General features: G+C 31.3%; 1 protein-coding gene and 1 long non-coding RNA gene across 3 annotated transcripts; both read left to right on the top strand.

The window, feature by feature from the left end:
• Positions 1 to 1,678: 1,678 nt before the first annotated feature.
• LOC132745887 (uncharacterized) lies at positions 1,679 to 13,840 on the top strand. Of its 2 annotated transcripts, none has more exons than XR_009627913.1 (3): positions 1,679 to 1,909; positions 12,200 to 12,364; positions 13,700 to 13,840. It is a non-coding gene; the product is annotated as an uncharacterized LOC132745887 (long non-coding RNA). The 2 variants fall into 2 exon arrangements; XR_009627914.1 differs by lacking the exon at positions 1,679 to 1,909 and adding an exon at positions 11,523 to 11,627.
• A 2,797-nt stretch (positions 13,841 to 16,637) lies between these two features.
• On the top strand, positions 16,638 to 26,342 carry LOC132745884 (uncharacterized). Its single transcript, XM_060734893.1, has 5 exons — positions 16,638 to 16,807; positions 17,457 to 17,753; positions 19,658 to 19,711; positions 23,044 to 24,051; positions 24,288 to 26,342. The coding sequence occupies exons 1-5, from the start codon at positions 16,660 to 16,662 to the stop codon at positions 24,734 to 24,736; spliced, it is 1,956 nt and encodes a 651-aa protein (XP_060590876.1). The 5' UTR covers positions 16,638 to 16,659; the 3' UTR covers positions 24,737 to 26,342.
• The last annotated feature ends 207 nt before the right edge of the window (positions 26,343 to 26,549 follow it).

The raw sequence follows: 26,549 nt of genomic DNA, 5'->3' as shown, positions 1-26,549 counted from the left end.
TTTGACTGTCACACTCATTTTATGCACAAATTAGCTAATTTTCGCTCTACAGTTTGTCAATTTCTCTTAATAAATAATGTTATGATTTTTCTATACTTTTGAATGCCACTTTTATTATCTTTGCTTTTTTCTTGCGGTTCACGCCACGGATGGATTACCAATGAACAACATTATTATAATTCAATTAAAACAACGAAGCATAAATAATAACTTTTTACGTCCCGCATTTTAGTCGTATAAATCATTCGTTGTTTGTTTGTGTGTGTTCTTTTATGTGTGAGCTTTTTGTTTGTTTTTTGTAATTTACATCCATTCCTTCTTATCTATATCATAATTTATATTACCCGATATGCCAAGGATTTATACTTAATTTTATCATTTACCGATCTGTCCTATGTGTGTCTCATAATGGGCGGTATATAACAGATTGTGCGCTTAGCAGATTTAAGATGTATGAAGAACTGATTTAAACGTTGTTTTTTTCAATAATTAACTACGTTGTTACCTTTATTTATGTTTTTATGTTACTATACGAAACATGAATATACATGTATCCAATGTAGTATATACAATATAAGAAACAAAATGGGGATGAACAGAATATAAGGCATCATAAATATATTACAAATAATATCATTATACTTATACTTATTTTAAATAAATTAATTTAGATAAGAATCTACATGTACTTATTTAATACGATTAATTACTTTGTTATTTTATACAACCATTCTTGTTGTGGATTGTAAATGCATAGCATCTTTCACTTAGTAAAACTACATGTCATCAAATTGTACTATTTACATGCACCTACATTATGTACATAACTTACACAATAGACACAGAACATCATTATATACCTATTGCGTGATACAAGTACCCTCTTCTATATATATTGATATTCAAATACACGTACTACGGTAATACGAGATGCCAAGGACAGTTAAGATCGAGTTGAACGCAAAAAAATGTCAGGACGTTTTTAACGTCAATAGAAATTCACTACAAAAGCTTCGGCAATAAACAGTCAATGAATTGCAAGGCATGTTTGACACCTTCATCTGATCTACTGATTTATTCTGACTTAGAGTTAAGTACAAGTCATGTTTTTAAACATTATGTGTTTTTTTGTATTACTGAACTAGATAAACGTATTACCAATACGTTAATATAATGATGATACTCTTAAATTTTTGAACGATTTCGCCGATTTTGTTTAAAGAATAATACCCTGTGCTCTAAAGAAGATAATTCTTTTTCTTGTTTATTTTACTGTACATAATCTTGAAAAAAATTAAATAGTACTGTCCTCAATTGTCCGAGGTATCCTCTAGATTTTACACCTGTAACATTTTCCTATTTGCTTGACTTAAATTCATATTGCACTGTTACAATTACTTAATAATGTCAAAATTTATGAAAGATGACTAAATGAGCTAACCCAAGCTTTCGGTCAAATTCCTTCTCATTATTTTTATTATCCTTATGTATATATCTTTATTAAAATATTAGTTAAAATTAAATGTGAAGTTTAATGTAAATCGTGATTTCATAAACTAATTTATTCATAGTGAGAATAGTGAAATTGTAAACCTTTCGCAAACTGATGAAAACTAATATAATATGTTTCATCTTATGGTTGACTACACCACATCCCCTTGTTATGTAAACTAAGAAACATTACCCGTAATTGTTTTGTAAAATATCTTAAATAACATCATCTATTTGAGCTTCGTGTGTTTTACTACATAAAAGAATTTGACTTTAAACAGTTAGATAAGTTTTAGAGAAGTTTTACGTGCATTTTAAAGTGAAATCTTTAAAATTTATGTTACTTTATGTGAATGATTTTTGATACCGTTGGATTTAAGAAAATACAAGATACTAGTAATTCACACGGCTGCTACGGGTAAGTTTTTAAAGATATAGAAATAAACCTTAAAACAATAAGATATATTCATAAAAATGCCAGGCAGTGTATTCTTTCTATCAAATAAAACGAAAATATATCACAAAAAAGACAATTCGACTTTACAGACGGCAAAACGTTTTGAATGATCTGTTTTATTTCAATATGATGCCATTAAATGTTATAGGTTATAAAGTGCATGGCTGCTTTTCATGGAGAGTCCTAAGTCTAAAGTCTGTCCTTAGATAAAAATTGAGGCAATTTTGCGTTTCAAAGAAGGTCTTAAAAAAGGTCCTAACTTATGACTTCTTTATTAATGACCAAAGAAAATCTAGGAGTGTTTTAAAGGTATCTTAAGATTATCCTAAGTCAGGACCAATCCAAAATCAAAGATGGCAGCGTTCATTGTAGTTTTTCAAAGACGAGGCCCCTGCGCAGAGGCACTGGACGTCTATATTGACGAGGAGTTGATTTGTCGATACTGTTCACATTTCAAAGGGAATCGATCATGCAAATCACCGATACTGCGAATTATTTAATTTGACCCATGAAATATTTTGCTATATCAGTCATAAATATTTCGTTCTTGTTAGAAATAAATATGAGATATAAATATGAAAGTTGGCGGATCCAAAGCTTATATTTATTTCAAGGGACTTCTTTCGCCACTTTGTTTGAAAAAAAAGATAAATAAAAACAAATTTTTATTGAATTTTGCTTTGAAAATTGTCTAGAATGATAGAAAATTGTCTAACTAAGAAAACAAATCCAAACATCAATGTCTTTAATTCAGTCATTTCCGCTATACAGACGTTTCAAGAGTTATTTACATGACGTCACGACGTAGCGCGAAACAGCGCGTGCAAAAAAGTCAAAACAATATATTACTGCGCGCTGTACAATTGCAGTTGCGAAGCAAGCAAGAGAATTAGTGTACTGCTCGTTGTGCAATTGCAGTTGCGTAGACACTCTTGAAAATATTGCATCTGGTGTTCACTCAGTGAAATATATTTCAATCTTACATGCAAAGCAAACAAATATTCTCTATATATCAACGTCTGAAAGCTAACTATGATACTTGAAAATTAGTATTTTAATGAATTTGATTGGTATTAAGCCAACTTGTTACAAAATAATTAATCCTGAAAATGCTACTGGTTGAGGACCACTTAAACCGGACAACCACCAAATCTGGACTTGCCTGAACATGCATGATTGCGTTTTTTCTTTGTTCTGAGGTTGTTTTCCTATCAGTTGCTGTTTTTATCTACCATAAATGCATGTTTCTCCTTAGATAAAGTATTGAATTTACTTCAATGAAAGCGGTAATATTTTATGTCAAGAGGGCAATACATTACTTTTTATACTTGCTAAATCAATTGCATAATAAATCCAATGCGGGAGTATGCGCGTGCAATTGTATTTTGTAACTTTTTTCAGGCGAGCGAATAGGTGATAAGTCTTAGGTCTACGACAAAAGGTAGGACAATAACTTGAAACGGTCTTAAGTGCAAAAACTGTTTCTCCTAAAGTTAGTCATTAGTCCGAGACTAAAGGATTAACTTAGGACTCTCCATGAAACGCAGCCCAGTAAAGCTTTCGCAGTAAAAAAAATCACAGATTTATTTGCATATTCATTTCTATAAATCTAACGCATAAATAAGTAGATTTTTTCACGAGCAAACCATATTGTATATACAACATTAGCATACCATTCTATTTTTCTATTCAAAAAGAAGAATTTTAATACTTGAATATGAAGATTTTTGAAATGAGAGATTTATATAGTGTCACAAATTTATCTTTGATGTAACTAAACCATTTTGTTATGAAGCAGTCAAAATTTGGTGTTTTTTTTCTATCTTTTTAGTAGTATGTATTTCACAATTTTACCATGGTCGAGGGCCTCCTACTCTATACCGTACAATGTATATATGTATATGCGCATAATATTTGAATTATAATAACAGAAAGGAGTGCATGTATATGTATTGCACGTATTTTTATAATCATTCCACAATTCTATAATCACAAATGTTACAAATAATCAGATATGTCACAAATAATCCAAAACGAATAGAAAAGCCTTAAAAAGTTTGCAAATAATATGCTTTTGGATATTTATTCTTCTGGCTATCGGTTTTAGTTTTTTCTTAAATAATTTTCGTATACCCAGATTGTGCAGAATCTATGACATTACAATACGTCTTCCGTTTAATCATATATACTAGTAGCCTTCGTTTTGATCTTATGTTTTTCAATTATTTTTATATATTTTTCAGAAATGATTTCCCTACATATTATCTTGTTATTCGTGAATTCAAATTCTGTAAAACTAGCAAATATACAATAAGCAGTATTTTTTCTACCGCGAAAAAATAGCTGTTGTTTTTTTTTGTTTCACTGAACATTTTCAAATTTTAGGAAGGCTAAAATTATTGAGGACGTCACTCGGTGTTTGTCTTTGGCTCGATCTCCCCATCATTATAACGTAATATGTAACACTTCGAGTCTACATAAAATAAACTAATTGTCCCTTATTGAACGCTCCAAATTCCAATTATTAATATCAAATCACTGCCGGTATTTCTGGACATTTTGTTAAATTGTTGTGAGATGGAAAGATAATATGCATTAAAGAGCTCAAACTAGAAAGCGTGATTATATTCTCATAATTTACATTTTTCCACACACGAGTCTATGTTCTCTCATTAGCGAGGAACTATAGTTAAAGTAGACACTGCGGTTAGAAGCAAACCAATGCTGAACATATTGTGAATCAGTTCCCCTTGTCAGATTTGCATGGTAATGTAGTATTTTTTGGCGATTTCTAACGTCAGGTTCCTGTGGTGAAAGTTGAAAATTACGAACCTGGTCAATCTAATTATTATTTAAGAGACTTTATATATGGACGCAATTCAGACAACCACAGAATTATGTAAATTAAACATAAGCGAAGAACCTTTTATTTTAGTCTTCTAAAGCTAGTGTTCCCGTTCCATGCGACGCGTTGTGGTATTCCAGATACGCGCGCTTGATTGATAAGCTATCTAATCAAATCACTTCATTGCTCTTCTTCTCTTAAAATGAATATAAAATACGACAGTATATCATGATAATTATATGAATCTTTTGAATGTTAGAATTTACAAAGCGGTTACTGGTATTTCATTTCAAATGATTTTAATAATTTAAAACAATGGGTTGCTAGCAAAAAAAGCCTCTTTGACACTAAAGTCGTTCTCACTTTTCATTTTAATGATAACATTTAGCTATTGATCAGTAAGTATTAAGAATCATCAAATTTTTGTTATTGCCGAGTACATTTTACGCTAATTGTGAGCCGAACCCTAAATGACGTCAGTATGGACGCCGCCATTTTGACATTGTCGTCACGTCAGGTTACAACGTAACTCAACGAGAAAAATATAATTTGAATATATTGACCATATTACTGACATTTTGAAAAAAAATGCCTAGAGATATTGGCGTCAGGGTCAACATTAAAAATTAAAAAATGATATATTCAAATTCGGTGGGACAGACCATAGTGTTTCTCACAGACACGCTGTAATTATGTAATTATTCTGCTCAACCTGCCAACCGTTTCTTTGGTCTTTGGATAACTTGAAAAAGCTTTGAGATGTGGTAGCTAACGTCTAAAGGCGATGTAATGCTGTATATTTTCATTTGATTCTTTCGTAATACTTTTCATAAAATAAAAATGTGTCTTGATTTTTGTTTCTCGTCCTTTTGAAAGGTTGCGTTATTTATCCTAAAAAACGTTTAGCGTGCGTTTGGGTTCGTCAAAACGTTTAAGTACCGTATTTTGCGTCTGTTACTATTTAGAAGTAAAAAAATATCTTAGTAAGATCCATTTTGTAAATTTTTGGTTTTGAAGGATAAAAACATTAATGGTGTCATATTTATATAAATGTTTGTGACCTCATGTTGGATTTCGACGGATGTTGTCTTACTTTACGCGAAGATTAGAGTTTTAATCCTATTTTACATACACTAAGGATTAATTTACTTTTTAATTGCAACATTTTTGATATTCAATCCAGCAAACATGTGTTTATATGCGTAGCAATATATCCCATATCAGGTTATTACGACATAATTAGATGGTAATCAGACTATCCCCCCTTTCTTATTAATTAATTCATCCTTCAAGTTGATGATTCTTCAAAGGCCTACCGAAACATTTTCAAGGAGATAATTATTCTAGTCTGCATATGTGCCGACAGTTCCTTCCATTTATTTTCTAATTAACAGATCGATACTGATACAGCCTGGCAGAACTCCAATCCCTGACACTCGGAATACCATGCAGCGGCACTTCCCACTCAGCTATTTGGTCGTTAACAAGTTATGTCCCGTAATACGGAACAGTTCTAAACAGTAAAACAAATAATTTTCTGCTTTATATAAAAATTGTCCTCGAAGTTCTCAGGGTAACAGAGCCATGTGAATTAAACTCTTGGCTATATGTCAGTCACAGCAAATGTAGAGTCTGACAGGGACTCGAACCTGTGACCCTCAGAAATCCGTGTCGTGGCTCTACCGACTGAGCTGTCCGACCGTTTATACATTTTATAGGCTTAATAATTAACAGTCCTAATCCATGACAGCTAAGGTTTGATAGTTTTAAAAACAAATCAGGAAAATTGATTCCTAATTAACACGAATTGAAAAAAAACACATTCTCTTGACAAAAATTACAGTAGTAATATATTAATATAATTATGTTTTTACCAAAAAGGGACGAGACATGTTTTGATAGTACCATCATTTATACATGTATGGTGAAAACTGTATAATACATTGTACCAGTACAAAAAATAGCCTTTTGTGTATAGATAAGACAATTCTAAGGTGGCTTAGTTGTGCCATGTTGTACTTTTGCTTCGCTAGGCATTGGGCGAAAATTTTAATAACGACCAAATATTTTTGTTAATGCTTCTTGATATTTTAATGTGGTCCGATACGTCCCTTACAAAGGTCCAAAGTGTCTAAATTATGGTCCGAAGTGTCTAATGAACGGTACGTACAAGTTTGTCTAAAAATTTGGTTTGAGAATTCCCGAAATCTGTTCACAAGTGTCCATTGTCAGGAATGTTCCATTACCAACTCAACCACCATACAATTAATGTAAGTATGTAGTGGGATTGTAGTGGGACGTGGAGCGAGATTTAAGAAATTAAACGGTTATTAGCGTGTTTTCGTCCCTCGACCCCGCTAAGTGAAAAGTCGAGATTTAAAAATTAAAACGGCGTGTGCGCGGAACAAAAATATGTAAATAAGCGGTAGCGCGGTTCGAAGTTATATAAATAAAAACTTTGCCCAGCATTCCCGCTTAAGCGTGTTTCCGCCCCGCGACACCGCATTTTTACTTATCAATTTTCGACTTTAAGCTTGGCGAGGTCGCGGAGGAAAGACACGAATAGCACAAATCAGCCACCATAGATATGCATTTAATGCTTAGGCATAACACTATTATTATCAGATATCTAAACTGCATCAAGGTCTTTATATAATCACATCATATACATTAAATATTGACATCAGAGTCTTTCAAATAGAAATATTGTGAAAAAGGTTACTTTTGTCGGCGGCGTAAGCGTCGTTGTCGGCGTCCCCAAGGCTTGTCCGGAGCATAATTTAGTCACTATCTATTAGTTGAATAGACACCAAACTTGATATGCATGCTTCTTTCAATTATCCGAAGTGCAGTGCACAAAAACTGGTACTCTGCACTTCTTAATTTTTGAGTTATTGCCCTTTGTTAATTTTCATACTTTAATTTTGTCCGAGCCAAATCTCCTAAACTTTAAAAGCTATGGACTTGATGATATATCTCATAAAGAAAAAGTGCAGTGCACAAGAACCGTTACTTTGCACTTCTTATTTTTTGAGTTATTGCCCTTTGTTAATTTTCATACGTCCCGGCCATTTCTCTTAAATCATAAAAGCTAATGACTTGAAACTTATTAGGATGATATTTCTCATAAAAAATTTGCAGTGCACCAGAACCGGTACTCTGAACTTCTTATTTTCTGAGTTATTACCCTTTGTTAATATGCATACTTTAATTTTGTCCGGGCCAGTTTTCCTAAACGACTCGAAACTTCATAAGATGATAGATCCTATTAAGAAGAAGAGCAGTGCATCAAGAACCGGTACTCTTGTTATGTATGCAACATATTACATGTATATAATTTATATCTGACCAGTTGGTATTTCCAATATTATCATTGTTCTATTTTTAGAACATTAACTACATGCATGTCAACAAGAAGTTTCTTACCTGTTGTAGAAAATACTAGATTATGATTCATGCATTATATTTAGATAGAAATTTCCGGAATGCTCTTTATTGTTGAAGTTGCTAGATTGTGATTACTGTAGAAGATAATAGACTTTTCTGGAATTTTCTTAGTTAATATATATAAAGGGACATTTTTCATTACCTTTACCTTTTAAGTCATCAGTGATCTTTTAAGTCATCAGTGATCTTTTAAGTCATCAGTTACTTTTTAAGTCATTAATACATTTAGAGTATTATTCAACTTGCATATTAAGTGAATTATTGGAGCTTGGATTTTAAAATAAATTATTCTTGTAGATTTTATTGTGGGAATTTATTCTAAAGTGTTCTTGGATTTAACTTGGATTTAACTGTGCTATTCAAAAAGGATCATTCCAGGATCAGACTAGACATTTGTAATTTACATTTTTTATTTGGACTTTAGGTATTTGTAACAATAATTTGTTATTTAATTTTTCTTTAATAATTTTTCTGTAATAAATTTGTAATATTGTTACAAGTTTGTTGCTGGCTTTTCTTTCTCGTTACGCCTGGCTCGGTACACTCTGCACTTCTTAATTTTTAAGTTATTGTCCTTTGTTAATTTTCATAATTTAGTTTTTTCCGGACCCTTTCTCCTAAACTGTAAAAGCTATGGACTTGAAACTTCATAGGATGATAGGTCTCACTGAGGAAAAGTGCAGTGCACAAAAATTGGTACTCTGCACATCTTATTTTTGAGTTATTGCCCTTTGTTAATTTTTATACTTTATTTTTGTCCGGGCCATTTCTCGTAAATTATAAACGCTATGGACTTGAAATTTAATAGAGTGATATATCTCATTAAGTAGTGAAGTATACAAGAACCGTACACTGTACTATTTATGATTTGAGTTATTGCCCTTTGTTAATTTTCACACTTTATTTTTGCCCAGGCCATTTCTCCTTAAACAATTAAAGCCATTGACTTCAAACTACATTGGATGATAGATCTCATTAAGAAGAAGTGCAGTGCACAAGAACTGGTACTCTGCCCTTCTTTTTTTGAATTATTGCCCTTTGTTTGTGTTCATACTTTATTTTTGTCCGGGCCATTTCTCATAAACTATGAAAGCTATGGATTTGAATATTCAAAGAATGATATATTTCATTATGAAGAAGTGCAGAGCAGAAGGACTGGTACTCTGCACCTCTTCTTTTTTTGAGTTATTGCCCTTTAGCGGTGTTTATAAATAATCTATATTTAAGAAGAAAATGCCTAACTGAAAACTATACTGCTCACAAGGCGACACATCCGACTCGCAGAATTCTAGCTGTCTAGAAATATGATTTGATTTAAGACATTGTAGCAGTACTAAATTTGATCTCTTTTGTATGAGGGGAAGAAGCTTGCATAAACTTAATTGTTTCCTAATCGGTGAGTTTCATTTCGGCTAGCCTGAAAATATTTAGAATATTACAATATTTATTACAATACCACAGGGGCATTTTCATCTTCTGGGTGTAATCAGAAATTAAAGCGTGTTCTCCTCAGTGACATTAAACACCAACCTAATCATAGGATTGGGCGGACTGTACCAAGACATAGACAGATTGAAGATCGAGACATGGTGGACAGTATGTTGCGGCAGGGCAGACCGAGGTGTTAAGATCCACCATCAGTAAGGAAGTGTTCCCTGTCCCTGCACTTTTACTACAATTGTTTGTTTAGAGCAAAGGTCCCGGGATCTTCTTACCGAGTCTCTATCTATAAATTACAAACATGCTTCGGCGCTTTCCGACAATTATTGTGTGATTATCAGGTTAGTACAAAAGACCGATGGTTGTGAATTATACGGTTTAATTACAAAAAAAAATCAATATTTCATGTTAGGTAACATGTGTCAATCTCAATGAATCTTCAAGTGTATGACAGGAAACATTTTATCAAAATGATAAAATAGTCAATATTTTCATAAAGGTATTAGATGCCTAATTCAGAACCTCCTTTCTAAAGAGTACTTATTTTCTGTGAGGTTATAGAGTGTCAAGGGGTTGGGTTTAAAGTCTTCTCCTTTGGGCCAACTTTATTTTTTTTCTATTCTGTTTGTCTATATTTATATATTCTAGTTTCATATAACTATAAGCAATTTGCAATTCTACGTTAAATAAATGAAAATAGGGTAGTTGTACAATGAAGTGTTAATATTTCAGACCAGCCTTCATAGAATTGATATTTCAGGTTATCCCTCATAGTGTTAATTTTTCAGACCAGCCCTTATAGGGTTAATATTTCAGGCTACCTCTCATAGTGTTAATATCCTAGGCTATCCCTCTTAGTGTTGATATTTTAGGCCATTCCTCAGAGTGTTAATATTTCAGGCTATCCCTCATAGTGTTAATATTTCAGATCATCACTCACAGAATTAATATTTCAGGTCATCTCTCATATAGTTTTAAATATTCCTGGCAATCCCTCATAGTTTAAATATCCCTGGCCATTCATCAAAGTGTTAATATTTCAGACTATCCCTCATAGTGTTGATATTTCAGGCCATCACTCACAGTGTTAATATTTGTTGTCATCTCTCATATTTTAGGTCATCCTTCATAGTGTTAATATTTCAGGCCATCCCTCTAAGCCAGTGCATTCCTGACAATCTTGTGCACCCCTCTCCACCCAATCTATCAACATAAAGACTGAAGTGAAGTTGAATAACTGGTCATGTCAACTCCCTTTATCTAATGTGTAGTGCCTAATATTACTGGCCAGCCAATGATCTTTCTATTGGAAAAAAACTATTAAAAAACATATTTCAGTCAATGCCAATATCTGAAACCTTCCAGCATTATGTGAAAGCCTACATTGCATACCTAGACAAACCCAATGCACTTCCAATCTTTCCCATTAGAAAAATAGAGATACAAAAACAAATAGAAACAAAGTTTATGTAGAATTGATAAGCTGATATTATAAATAATTATCGTGAGGAATTAATTCTTCTTAAAGGGTTTTATATGGATGGTACATCTCCCCAAGGTATTGCACAAATGTTCATAATTTTATATTAAAATATTACAAATATGACCGGTTTTCCTAACCCAACCTCTTTCTGTTTTATCCAGACATACACCTGTTTCAAAAAACCAAAAAGATTTCTTTCTTCATATTTCAAAACTATGGTTTTTATCATCACTTCTAAAATTTCATTAAGATGAAAAAGATTAAGCTCTTCTTTACCTGATGAAAATATATATATTTTTTTTTTTTTTTTTTTTTTTTTTTTTTTCAAACATGTCAGTTATACATCTTATACCCTAATTTATATTCCTATTGCAGGAGTGACATCAATAGTATCAAATGAATGCACTTGAATATAGAAACTAGTTACCGCGAGCTAGATATTCCGGTCTGTACCGGCAGCCAGTGTAAGATTCTTATAATCTTACATCTGTTAAATATATCAAACTCTGTTTAATGAACTTACTGCTTCTAGTCATGTCAAAATTACTGTTTACTGGTTGGGATAACTTTTGTTAAGTTAAAGATTTGTTTAGTTATTGACAATAAAAAGAGAGCATTGCATAAAACCCTTCCAAAATTCAATATATAAAGTAGTTTTATGTGACACCTTAAACTTTGGTACACTTTAATTGGTATTTTTAAAGAAAAAAAGTACCAAAATTGTCGCTTTTTAGCACAAAAGGGGTGGTTAAAATTCTATGCATTTACGAAGTTTTTTTTGTCAGCACAAATCGATATGCAGAATTATGGAACGAGTGTCCAGAAATATTTGATTATGTTCATTTATAAAGGTTGGCTTCAAATGTAAAAGAATATGTTGCATTTCAAAGAGACACTGTTATGATTTTAGGCTTCTGCGTGTTAAAAGAAATCATGAAATAAAACAAAATCAGGTCTAGTTTATGAAAAGATTATTAAAACATACTGTATTTTTGTTGTGAAATATATTCATATAAATCATTTTGTACTTTTCCAGATCCATTGTGATACTGCTAAATCTACAACACTGCGATATTTAAATATGGGAGATCTGCTGGGAAATCTACCGGAAAATCTGCCTGAAAATTTGGGGCAAACAACTGGACTACAAAACAATCTTACCGATTATCCATGGCGACATGTTCCCATTTGGGACGGTGATGTAGTACCTTTATGATGATCTTATAATGCGATCTTGTAATCAAGCTGTATTGATACAGCAATGCCTATTGTAAAATAGCCATAAACATAACGGACATATTGTTGTGTTATTTTGAAAATATCGTATTTCTGTTTAGCATATCAGTTCACCAATTAATGTAATTGATTAATTTTGCTCAACCCGAAAAAAGCTTTAAATAAAATACTTTGTGGTTACCTTATAAAAGTCTTAGATACAATTGACATTTCAATGTGATGATAAAATATTTATTCAAATATGAAGGAAACCATGTTATACCAAGATAAAATGATATGTGTCAATTCGCCAGGTAGTTGGTGGTTGGATATTAGATAACAAATGTCTTCAAGCTGGTAGTTGGTTATTCGTCATTCCCAACTATTTCACAGCTGGTGATAGTGGATTGAATTACCAGCTGTTAAATATTTCGAAATAACTAATAACAAACTATCAGCGAGTAGGTATTTCGTTTTTCGAATATCCAACTACCTACAAAATTGACGCTCAAGATAAACAAATAGAAAACCATCCACTGGAAGTAAAACTTTTGGAACAATTTGTGTTAAACAAATATATCTAGTAGGAAAATATAAATTACAAATTCTGAAATACAAAGAAAAAATATCGTTTTCTATTATAATCATGTTATATATGACACTCACAAAAAGCAAATAAAGGACTAAAAGGTTTTTAATACTTTAGATATAGAACAGATTTTCTTATAATAAGAACAAGGATGAAACCTGTTATAACTGTTTGAAGTGAAAAAGAAATAAACGATTATTTAAACAAAATAAATCCTTGACCTTCCAGCACGATTTTGCAGTTTTGTTTAGCATGTAAGGAATTGATTGGATTGTATTCAGATTTAAACAATTGACAAACGTCGAAGTTTGGAAGATCTTATTGTATTATCGATTGCTTCGCATGAAAAGTCATTACATTGAATAGATTACAATTTTAGTCGATGCAAATATCAGTGTACTGCTTTGAAAAGAAATAACTTATGCAAATGTAATTATAAAAGGTCACACGGATTGCTTTGATATCAAAATTCACAACCTAGATGTTTGCTACAAAATATATTTAAAGGATCTTTTGGAAAATTTTTGTTCCAAATATAGGATACAAGAAAATAGACTGACAAAAAAATTTTTTCAAAGGGCCGGGGTAGTTGAATGCGGGCGTTTGTTACTACGTTTTAATTGATACTAAAAAATCTGACAGTGGACAATATATTTATTCTACTGTTTGTAAAGCCAAATATGTTTCGTATAGTTGAAAACGTAGTAATTCACATTCCTTTAATAATTTCAGCTTGAAAATAGGCTTATTATAGAAGTTAAGGAAGAGCATTCGAACAGTCGTCAACATGTCTTGATTCTAGGTCCAGTGGGAGCAGGAAAAACCAGTTTTATCAAGCGAATATTAAGCCTTTTTCAAAGATACAGATGTTCATTTTCGATGGACGCCGCAGATAGCTTGAGAGTAAGACATGTTGTCGCCATGTTGTATGAAATGTAATTTATAAATGCATCAATGAAAATTTGTTTTACACTTTCTCGAGTGTGTATAAAATAATTATACTTCTGTAACAATTATCAATAAGAAATGTTAAGTTAACGAAAGCCATTTGATCCAATTTATAATAAGACGGGAAGCAGTCAAATATTTACATTTTAATTTATACCTATGTAACGAAGTAAAGTTGACTTCATAAAATCATGTGTCCTGTTGACTTTTTTCAGAAATCCCCTCGTCATGTTATAGTTTCAAGTTGAGTTCCAGATACTTCAGCATTTGAAAGTTTTATTACTTGTTCTTCTGTGGCTTGTAAAATTATATTTTGATAATTTTCTGTGACATAATATAATAATAATTTTCATAGTAGCCGGTCTATATGTGAATGCGGATGACAAAAAATATATATTTATCCGGTTGAAAAAGCGTCAGAAGTACATTTTTTACAAAAAGTTTTTTTCCAATAAGAACAATGTGACGTCAAGAGTTGATGTCGTCATGAACGTGAAAATCGGTTAAAATGTCCTTAATCTCCTAAAACCATATATTTAATAGAAAATCTGTATGTAAGATCAAAATTAATTTCACTTCTGAACACCAGCTGTTATATTTCCACTCGTGGTTATGTCACCTGTTAATATATTATATCTTGTGTTTACTGTGTGAAATATCTTACATGTACATGCAAACATCCTCTATATTTCGAAGAATTTATCTATCGAGAAGTGTATCTACATACATATCTCATGGAACTTGAGATGAAAGTAGTATCGCTATTGTAATAGGGCACATTTGTTCAGTTCAGTTATCTAGTTCATTATGTAGATTGGTATTTTTAATTTGGTAAATTTACTTGACTTGCATGAATTACAAATTGAATGCACAAATGTAATAAATGTAATTAAAAAATTGACTTTCGATATAAGAATCCATAAAAAAGGTAAATTCAAAAGGTGTTGCCCTTAGAAATAAATTAAATTGAAAGAGGCATACCATTTTTAGATAATTAACCCTTGTTTCCTATTTGTGTTCTTCTTACATACACTCTCTTGTGTTGCCAAAATTGATGCCTTTTCTGTTGAACAGTTCAAGTATCATTTGCTTGGCGAAATCATTTTCCAGCAGGAGACACTTTTGTGTAAAAAATAATTTTCCAACAGAATGCTAACAGGGGCACTTTTTGTCGAGTCCAATTGCTTCGTTTCAATGAGTCTGCAATAAAAAAAAATGGCTTTTTGATTTTGAAGCTTTTTTATATTGTTTTGTTTCATTGGGAATAACACATGCGTAATGTCATAATATTGTATAGAGTGCTTAACGTTAATAAAGAAAATAATATTTCCAATTTGTTTTAAACAGTTTACAGAAGATCAGAAGGACATAGTATTTTGTTCACCTGATGAGCCATACATTGGAGAAGGGATAAACATACTGGATTCAGAGATATTAGTCAACAGTGATATCCATCAAGAATACTTGGCAAGTACAAACACATTCCAATCATTAAACAAAAAAAACACCTTTAATTAATGCACTCGGGCATATAGTATTTGCACCGTCTGTACGCTAGTCTTCCCATATGAGGTTAACCTAAACCGGCAAATTGGATTTATCTAAAATTCTATTTGTATAAATAGCTTCATTATTTACACACTTTCTGATAAATATAAAGTACACCACCTTTGCAAGTTACATAAACTATAGTTTCCATTTTATCCAGGTTATTTCTCTTTAAACACTGAAAATACGTATAAATTAAAAACATGCTAGTTAAAAAAATTTCATATCTCAAGCCTGTATTGACAGCTTCATATCATACACACTACTTATCAATTATAAGTACATGATATTACTTGGTTAAAGATTTCCCAGTTTTTTTTCCTATAATTGGATAATAACACTCGGTATATTCAACATATTCCAGCACGATAGATATATTCTTAATCGAGTCTAGCAGCTTTATACGCGTTTACTGATATCATCTTTATTTGTTGGATAGATAATTTAAGTTCCTTCTAACTGTTGGCAAAACTTGGGATCACTAGGATTTAGGTCGAAGTCGCTTGTGTAAAAAACTAAATTCACAACTGAGATATAATTTATATTTTATTGGAAACTTGAATATTTGTACAACTTAATCAAATGGCCATGACATGCCAATTTTTATTTTTGCAATCATAAAAGTCACGACTCTGTTAGATAACTATGTTAACTATATTTTAAGAAAGCTTTCCTTCCATAACTGAGTGAATGGGTAGACGTTTCGGAAAGTTGTTACTGGCAAGAATCTGAACGGGGGGATTTGTGTTTACAAATATCGTTTTTGTTTACAATATCATATGTTGTCGTTAAAAAGACTACAGCTAATAAATTTATACCAATAAAAGTTTTAGAAAGTATTTCATTTATCTTCGACCATTGCAGTGTAAATTCAGTATGTCGATCTATTTCACTTATACGTATTTTTATTTGTTATTACCTTTCCTTGCTGGCTTTTTTAAGGACCAGTTTACATAACAAAAAAATTGCTTAGCTCTGTAACTATGAAATAAATCTTGTGTTTATCACTATTACAGAGACGATTAATTTACTTTATATATACAGATAATTAAAAAGTAAGCCTTTAAAGTTAATTTTAAGAAGCTTTATACATTAAGCGACTTTTGTGTGGTTGTGTATGGGTCATTTTGGAGATATGATTTTGTTTAGTAATTGTCATATTTAATTTAACATTCTAGTTCAATCCAATTTTCGAAATGGTTTCGTACCCAAACAGACACAAATACAGAACTGTTGGATGCAGGATACATTGTGTTATTTTCATCGTTAGTGCAACAGAGGCTATAGCTGATGTCCCGGAGAATATACAAATAAAACAACTGCTACAAAAACTGAGGCAAACTCGTAGGATTTTCTTTAATAAAATAAATTTGTTATTGCTTAATTATTATGTTTCTAATCATTTGTAATTAAGTTAGTGATCAGCCAGTATTGGACAAAATCATTCGTTTTGATGTAACATATCTTGTATTTGTTAATTTTAAATGGTTGATTCACGTAAATAGAAATTATACTGACACACACTGGTTAGTCCAATTAGTGGTGTAAGTTATATAGTCATGGTATAAAGGTAACAAATAATTACCGTGTCATTACAAGTCATTATCCTCCCACACGCTTGTGTGTAACTGATATACTTGAAAAAATATTTTTCAATCAATTTAAAACAAATTCGCATTTGCTTTTAAATGTGTGAATATTAAAAGGCATATCACTAAAACAATATACATTTGTACTAACAATACAATATCTTGTTTTCTAAAGTCCTAACATTTTGAAGATTTCTAGTTTTTGCGTGGATAATGTTATACAAATTGTGCCAAACAATGCTGTTATAAGTGAACACATGAATATTGAATAGACACAATACAAGGGTTGGCATGGATGAACACCTGCCAATCTGTTTACTGATTCGATAACAAATATGCACTACTCAATCATAACATAATATACGGCTATTCTGATTAAGTAATGCACTTTATATGTTCTATAGGTATTCCCGTGGTTTTGGTTTTGACAAAGGTCGATATATTATGTGAAGAAGTTGGGAAAGATGTAACAAAAATGTTTCGAAGTAAGAAAATTCAAGAGGTCATTAAAACAGCAAGCGAAATGTTTGAGGTCGAGAAGGATTTAATTTATCCGGTCGTGAACTGTGTGAATGTTTCGGAAAAGCGTACTGAGATAAATATCCCGCTCTTACTGGCACTCAGACAGTCGTTGTACCTTGCATCAAAATATTTAGAGTATTTAGGAATAAAAAGGGATGACGATGATGTTTCTCTTAAAGGTAATAAAACAGATTAATCCAACATACTTTTCAAAAGACAATTTTAGTTTTTCGCTTGGCATTTAAAGGGTTAACGGTTTTGTACCGACCTTTCTAAATAAACCTTCACAGTCTGCGTCAATATAGTAATTATTTGCACTAGAATAGCATGGTATTGTTTGATACACATCCGTTTTAATGATAGGTCTTCAACTTTGATAACATTAAACAAATGTTAGAGTTAAACATATAAAGTAAAATAAGTGTTGTTATAAAGAAAATATACAGAATGATTCTCTTTAGCATTATAAATGAGTGAAAACACGGATTGCAATCAAATTTATATGTATCATTAGCTAATTTACTATGTTCATCCTTGAGTAGCATATTTTAATAAAAGAAATGTATATATGTATTTATAAAGTCCTTACTGAATATGTCTAATTTGAATAAAAATGAATAAGCAATCTATTGGAAGGCACGCTCCCGTTTACAGGACATGTACAGGACATGTAAAGTTGATCTTTTCTTTAAAAAAAACTGCCTGATTTTTTCAATGACACAACATATTGATATTTTGACCACATAAAGTATGTAGTGTTTAAAACGTGACATAAATATTTGTGCCAAGTCAAAACATGTTTATTCTATATTAGCCAAAAGACTGTGCAGCAGTTATCAATATTTCATGAATAAAATATATTTAAAGAAAATTATAAAAACATGCATGTGCATTATTAAACTAATTTTACCCGTGACAAGATAAATTCATTGACTGGAATTAAAAATCTTTTTAGAAAGTTTGTATAAGACATTAGAAATCAAAAGTACATCATGCTTGTCGGTATATTAGAGACAAATTGTTACATAGTCATTCCAAATGATTTCGTTATAGTATTTAGAAGCTATATATCTAGCTTACAAAAGGTCGAAGGTATTTCTTACATATGTGCCGACTCAAACCTGAAATAATTAATGCAAGGATTCTCCTTCACCCAAATGCTTACAAAACACCTAACATGTCAGTGCCGTTGTGATAATTATAGCTTACACAATCAATATATTTTAAGGTTACGGTATATGAAATCAGTAGCCTCTAAATTTTTTTTAAATGCTGAAATGCTACCCTTATGAAAGGTTTATCATATTTTCAATGCTAAGGAAGCCTGTAATTTTGAATATTATATTCAGTATACTTTCACTTCTGATTTCAATTATCATTTAAGTTATATTGACTTTTTGTTTAGACAGTAGAACATTTAGAACAATGTTATGTTAAGTATAATAAAATTCTTTATTTAAAAAAAATTATAACAAATATCATTAATTTTAACTGTACCTTTACAACGGATGCTATTGATAACATGTTAGGAATATCAAATTTAATTGTTTTGTCATGAAACTTGACACAGTAAGGCGTCGAATGCTTGGTTTAACGATAAACCTTTGTTTTGTCATGTTTGTGACCCTGATAAAGTAAGATATTACAAAAATTTTAAAGCTTAACATATAGCACCAATATATTTGTAGAAAAATATCATTACAAGGAATATTAAGATTTACAAAATTCCAAAAGTTATATTCCATCGAAATACTTTTTCATAATACAGAATGAAACTTCTCAAATAAATAAACTTCAGTAAATAATCGTTGAGTTCAAGTGCAGTAATTCAATAGTCAATCCTTTCTATATAATTTACAAAATTGACTTATATTAATAAACAACTATTTACATAGACTGAAATGTAGATACATATTTTCTATCATATATTAAACTGTAAAAGTAAAATGGAAATCAAACAATTAATAAAATGAAGGAATTGAAAAATATTTTCTAAAATCGTCATTGCGACTGAAGATATTGATTACTATATCTTTAAAACAAACAAAATATTTACATTTATTTTATAACAAATAATCCACAGAGATGAGAGACAACAAGCTGACAACAGATTCGATTTCATCTGCAATCAAAAGAGGTATGTCTTGTTTGATAATAGCATATTCGGTATTGACATTAGCTTTTGAAACTTATATTGACAACAATGTACTACTTTGCTTGGTAAAGAACTAACATAATTTTATAATAGCAGTTCATACAAATGTTACACATGAATTTTATCACGAATATAAAAGAATAAATAACAACTTTAAGTACTTTTTAAAATGATTCTGTGAGTATATTTCAAACAGTAACAATTGTACATTTGGAGGCATGCAGCTTTAAGGTGACAACAGACACTTTCCGTGGTACTCACATAAATGTCATTTAAACCAACTTATTTTAGTAATAATTGTTATTTATTTAATCGTTGTGCATTAAATGTCGCTGATCATCATAAAAATTAACATATTTGAGAAAAATGCCTTTGTAAATGATTGATTTTTAATAAAAATCCTAAAATTTTAAATCGTCATATCAAAGTCATTTTTTATTTTTTTGTTATCAAACTTTTGGAAAATAAACATACTTATAATATCTGGGGAACCATGTCTCAAATTTTTTCTATCTTTTCTCAAAAAAATATTACGTAACGTCAAACAATTTATGCGACTTTTTTCACCATACATATTACGTAATTAAAGATAATTAAGTCGCTAATTGAGCAATCAAAAATCCCTGACACGGTTCCCTCCGTAAATGAATCCCTTTCATGTGCTTTAAACCGCATGTTAATTGCTTGATTATTAAAAAAGTTATGCCCATTCAAAGTTAGTCCGACCCGCATCAAACGAAGTGTGATAAATCGGCTGCTCTCTCTCGGACCCCTACGTTTCACGCTAAAAAATTGCATAATACACAAATATCGCACCAGAGAGGGTCACAGGTTGCGGTAACATACTCGAACAACATTTTATGATCCAGTGACATCTGACCAATTAAAAAGTTGCTGTTTAATATCAGTATATAACAGAAATTTCTTCAAATCTTAACGTGATTTACTGTCCGTCTGGTATCGGTCGCACATGTCACGTGACTTTCGGTAAAATTTGAGGCACTCGGTGGGGGGAAATGGAACGTATTTGCGCACCGCTAGCGGGGTATTTAATTGTTTCACTTTATTATCATCAGCATTATTATTATATTATACCAGTGTCACTCTGTCTGTGTATTCGTGTATGAAATTCCGTTAAAATATAAATTAAAATAACAAAAAACTGAGCTTCTGGCGGTATTTTAAAGGCCATGGTAGATGAACAAATAAGAACGGGACATTATATATTTTTTTCCTCCAAATTGATATAAATGCTTCACATATTTTAATAGAAATAAAAGGTATCACTCGATCATTATGATCTGACCTTCTTGACTTCTATTATCATGAAAATCATCTATGCACGGCATAGATATCCAGTTTCTACTGGGATATACAATAAATTCCATACTTTGTCCCAGGTTTATTAGAACTGTGTTCGATTTACTGGCGAACAATTTATTCAAAGCATTCACTGATAATATATATTAATATATTTTTTATTGATTCATAGAGAAATTATCATCCTTAAACAATCTAAAATGGTTTAGAAATTTGTCAGGGACACCTTATAGGCGTTCACATAAAAATATTGTCTGCTTTTGTTGTTGTTTTACTTGACATTGTTAGAAAACGAAGTTGAATGTAAAGCAAGCCGTTGAATCCGTACAAAAGTCCATAAACTCAATGTAATATCTATTAGATTAACGGGACAGACAAATTATTTTCACACATTCTGGATATTTTAGCAACTATTTTTTTAATCAACCCCGTGGTCGTGCGATTTGCCGCTATGCTTAATTATTTATGTTTCATACATTATGTTACGTACATTGACCGATAATTTCTTATTTATAAAAAATGCCAAATAAAAGGTAGACGATATTCATAAAAGATGTACGGTATTTGTACGATACATGAATTACGAGTAGTATGGACCAGTATAGACCGGTAATTCACGGATATATGGAACTACCGATTTCCCTCATTGATGCCTCAACAGGGGGCGGAGCGTTATCGATAATTGACAGGTTACGCGAATAGCAGATAAAAATGGTACAGATACAGTTTTAAAAGGTTTAAAAACACATTTTTTGGACTAACTGCTTCCAAAATTAAATCACGAATGTGTTCAGAAAAGGTTGATCTACTAAGCAAAAAATCTCATTTTAGGTATTTTCAGTAAAAATTGACTCCGTTGTCACCTTAAACCTTAATTTAAATGTCTCGAAATTAGCTCTAGGAGCAGCATGAAAAAACAGAGTGTGCTATTTTGAAAATTAAGGTGGTACTGTCCTAATATTGAATAATATTAAGATAGGCTAGTGTAATTGTCATCAGCCGTCGTGAGATCAAACCCACGTTGATCTCTATTGTTTCCTTTTAAAACAAATTATATACTTTATAAGTTTATACAATGTGTCAATGTTTACAGTAAAAATACAAATAAAATACAGTAAGGAATGTACAATTCCAATTCATTTTATAAGATTTATAAGCGTCTAAAAATGTTTATTTACATTTTATGTGCTTCCTTTGGGAAACCTGCAACGGTTTAAGTGTCACAAATTGCCATTCCTTCTGCTCTGAGAAGTCTGAGTAGGAACGGAGTATTAAGAACGACAATACAAGAACGATATATTAACGCTGTTACATAATTAAAAGTTATATCGACTAATACATGAGGCATTTATTCGAAAAGTATAAAATGTTTTATTTATATTTTATTTCAAATGTTTAACATTAATGTAGACTGTAGCATTTGTAAGAGATATTTTCTTTGAGGATCAATTTTAGTTTCACTAAAAATACATTGTCAAATTAAACACTTAAAAAAAAGTGGTGAATATACACATACATTTAAAAGTTAAATCTTTAGTAAAACATAAGTCATGAAAGTTGTCGTTTTGGGCTTTCTTTAGGGATTCTTATTTTCTCTATATTACGAGACATGACCGTATACTTCATGTGGAAAAGCAATTTTATAGATTTCAAATGATAATTTTCTTAAATCTACATGTTAAGCGTTGACAACACAAATAGAGAAATTGTATAAGAAATAAGCGTACTTTATGAACTTCAATCCGTTAAAATCATATTTAATGAAATCAAGGGGGATACAGATTCACTTTATTTAAAATGGCGGAATTTACGTCACAACGCGATCATTAGAATATCAGGCTTCAGATAAGTATGCCATTCGAAAGATAAAATACAAAAAATAGTCTCGATATCAATCTGAGTTGCAATATTTTTACATCTACAGCATGTCGTAGGTCGAATAAAATCTTATTTAAACAAAGTACAACTTAACGAATCTGATTTAACACTTTCAGTTGGAAAGATGCTTGATGAAAACATGCTTCCAGAATATGAAGATATACAGACTATACACAAACTGTGCGGGAGGCAATCTGAGAACATGAAAACACTCTGTGGAAAAATTTGTAGAGTTATAAATCGGAAAGTGTATGAAGATGCAGCTACAGACATTTGGCCAGCATGGGATCCGGCAAAAGATAAGATAGTATTTGTTGTAGAATTGACAACAATTACTAACAGTAGAAGTACTTCTCTCTATACTGATCTTGAAATAAAAGAATACAAGAGAAATTGTAGCGCTTTTGAGAAAGAAGGTCACCTGGCTATGGTAAAAGAGGAGGAATTCTTGGCGAATAAAATATATGATGACACCGGTCGCTTTCAAAATCTTCGGAAAGAAATATCAACGTATTCAAAAGAACTGATGGATAAGCATAGAAATATAAATGCAATTTTTCCCAGTATAGTAAAGTCTGTTGGATATCTCAACTCTGGCAAACATAGATTGATCGAAACATTATGTATTTCAATACGTGTTGAAAAGAAAGTCAGTGGTTTAATTCCACTAGCAGAAAAGCCTATCGCAACATATTTAGGTACATTTCCAACTGATGTTATTGCTGGGGACTTTTGCTTTCTTGGTGACGGACCTAATGATTTTCATGAAAATATAAAAATTGGGTCAGCAATCCACGCTGGATTAGTAACAGACAAAGGGGATCTGTTAGGTGGAACAATTGGTTGTTTCGTGAAACACAAACAATTTGGTTTGTGCGGTATAACATCCGCACATATCATTTTGTCACCAGCTGAGATTCAAGAGGTGCTAAAGGACGGGTACCTCGAGTACGATAAAAATAGTTTGAAACCGGTGTACCAACCAATTAGCGACACATCACCACAATTTGGACAAGTTGTTGCAGCTGCGTGTAATGAGGGGCTAAGTGACACGCCTGGGGTAGAAGTGGCATTGATAAAAATCCTGTGCAGACAACCAACATCCGGGTCTTTTCCACTTACAGGCATGTACCATTTAAGCTATTAAGTCGTATGTATGTTTCAACACACAAAACTGTTAATGTAATTATGTTTCATGAGATATAATAAATTAAACAGGCTCACTGACTAAATATTTGTTCGTATTCATCAACCTTAACATCGACATTGGTTTTATCAAACTGAATAAACATAGGCAGTCTATCATTCTGCATGTTACCATGACCATGGCTTGTCTTAATTCATTTCATTAAATTTACAGATTCCAAAATAAGGCCCACATTCGTGTTTGATTCAGGCAATATAGCTGATGCAACACTGGTAAGACCATTGACAGAAGTGTTTAAATTTGGTATTGAAACCGGACCAACTTTCGGGTTACTGGGAATACCTGGTGTTTCTGTTCGATACCGGGGAGGCCTACGATTAGAGAATCAACTACTTGTTATGCCAAAGAAAGATGCTGTTTTTGCTAAGAATGGTGATTCTGGGTCACCTGCATTTATAGGTGTGTCATGCCCTGGAACAGAGGCTGCGATAGGTTTGGTTTCGGGTGGTTTCGACAGCGGTCAAGTTCTGGTCACACCGATTCATGCTGCATTAAAAGCTGTCCAGTGTCCGCCTTATTTACATAGATTTGAAGATGTGGGTGGAGATTCAGGAATAAATGCCGACATTTCACAAGGCTCTGAAAGTATGGATTGCAGTTAATATTTACATTTGACATAACAAATGATTGCCGTGGCATTGTCTGCATTAAAAATTTTCTAAATATTGATTTAATGCACACAGTATTTTAGAAATCACAGCAAATTTAATAACATTGTTGTATAAGTAGATATATTCAGCACACATTCAGTTAGAGTGAAACATAAGAATATATATGTATATATGTCATTTCAACTAAATATTATTTTGCCCTTTAAAATTCTATTTAACAAAAAGCTGTGTTATTAAATGACAGTCCACCATCAGTTTATTAAAAATTATACAACATTTATTGTGTGATCTAGTTTTGTAATGTTGCGTTAGCTTAATTAGTTTGAATGGTAATATAAGATTCTTGCCGATCCGTATTTAATCATGAAATATCAAATAAAGCCGAAACACTTAAAACGTTGCAAAGGTTGAATATTAGACTCTAGCAAATTGTTATTCTTCAATTTATTTATCTATAGTATTAATTGTTACGTTTTTAATATCTATCATACATTAACTACTGATTATTAACAATATCCTGTTTGATTTAAAAATATTTAAATACTCTTTTCGTTCACATTCATCAAATTATATTATCATAATATAACACAAAAGTAGCTAAAGGGTTGAGCCACGAGTTCTTACAACATCAGCAAACAGTTCGTCACTGAACAAGTCAAACTACATTTTTTGAAAGTTGTGACAGTTAGCTTTTGCGTGGTTAAGGCAGTCCAGATACAAGACATTGTACTGTATGCTTTAGCATGTTATGATCCAATAATTGTACTGATATATAAATATATATACATGTACTGATATATACATTATATAGAGTGTTTGATAAAGCTAATCTTTAGCAAGCCTATGATACAAATATGATTAGATCAAGACATATACAATATACGGATTACGGATTATTTGACAAAGATTTGCTTGTTTTAGCGTACTATATTCTAGAATTATTGTATTTAAGAATATCCTTTGTTTTTAATCTTCGAAAGTATAGTTTTAGTTATAATAACATGCCATTGATTCCATTGGTACCATTTGTAATTAGTAGGAAATCGGATTATTTGATAATATAATCATAATTCTTTATTGTACAGTTTTGTATTGGACATTATCAAGTATAATATGTCATCTTATATTAATCATTGCATATATTTCATTGTACAGGATAGACAATAGTTCTGTGAACGTATTCATGTACTTTTAATACACTGTCAGTGCAGATTTAATTATCAAAAGTACACACTGAAATAGACTAAAATCAATTATAATACACGAAGTATGAAGTAATCGTTATGAAATATGTACTTTCGTCCAATTCAACTTTTGCACTGATCAGTAACAATTCAAAATTATACCTTTCGCCTTTTACCGCGACAATTCAGACAAATTATTATTTTTGTTTAAAGGGCTATTTTAAGTTCCTGATCTTCAGATTTAATTTATATCAACAGCTTCTCATGTGTTGGATTTTATTTATTTATGAATAGAAAAATACTTGTCTTTGTATGTACTTTCTGTTGAATCATATGTTTCAATTTATGTTAAACAGACTTTGTTTTTTCTAAAAGTGATCATTTTTATGTTAACTACCTACATATACATTCGTTAGTTTGTAAATATTATATAATTATTAAAGAGTTTTATATCATATGTTGCTTTGGTTCTGCCATTTAAATCTAAAGCCGACCAGAGGACGGCAAAACATATTTCCATACCTGTTATTAATATGATTAATACGTATCTTTATAACATAATAATTTCTGTACTGTACACAGAATACTGTTCTGAGCAGATTTTCCTGCTTATTAACGTT

Source organism: Ruditapes philippinarum, unplaced genomic scaffold (genome assembly GCF_026571515.1).
Source record: "Ruditapes philippinarum isolate M1 unplaced genomic scaffold, ASM2657151v2 ctg2708_1_1_1_1, whole genome shotgun sequence".
In the NCBI taxonomy this organism is placed as follows: domain Eukaryota; kingdom Metazoa; phylum Mollusca; class Bivalvia; order Venerida; family Veneridae; genus Ruditapes; species Ruditapes philippinarum.
This window is presented reverse-complemented; position numbering and strand designations above follow the sequence as displayed.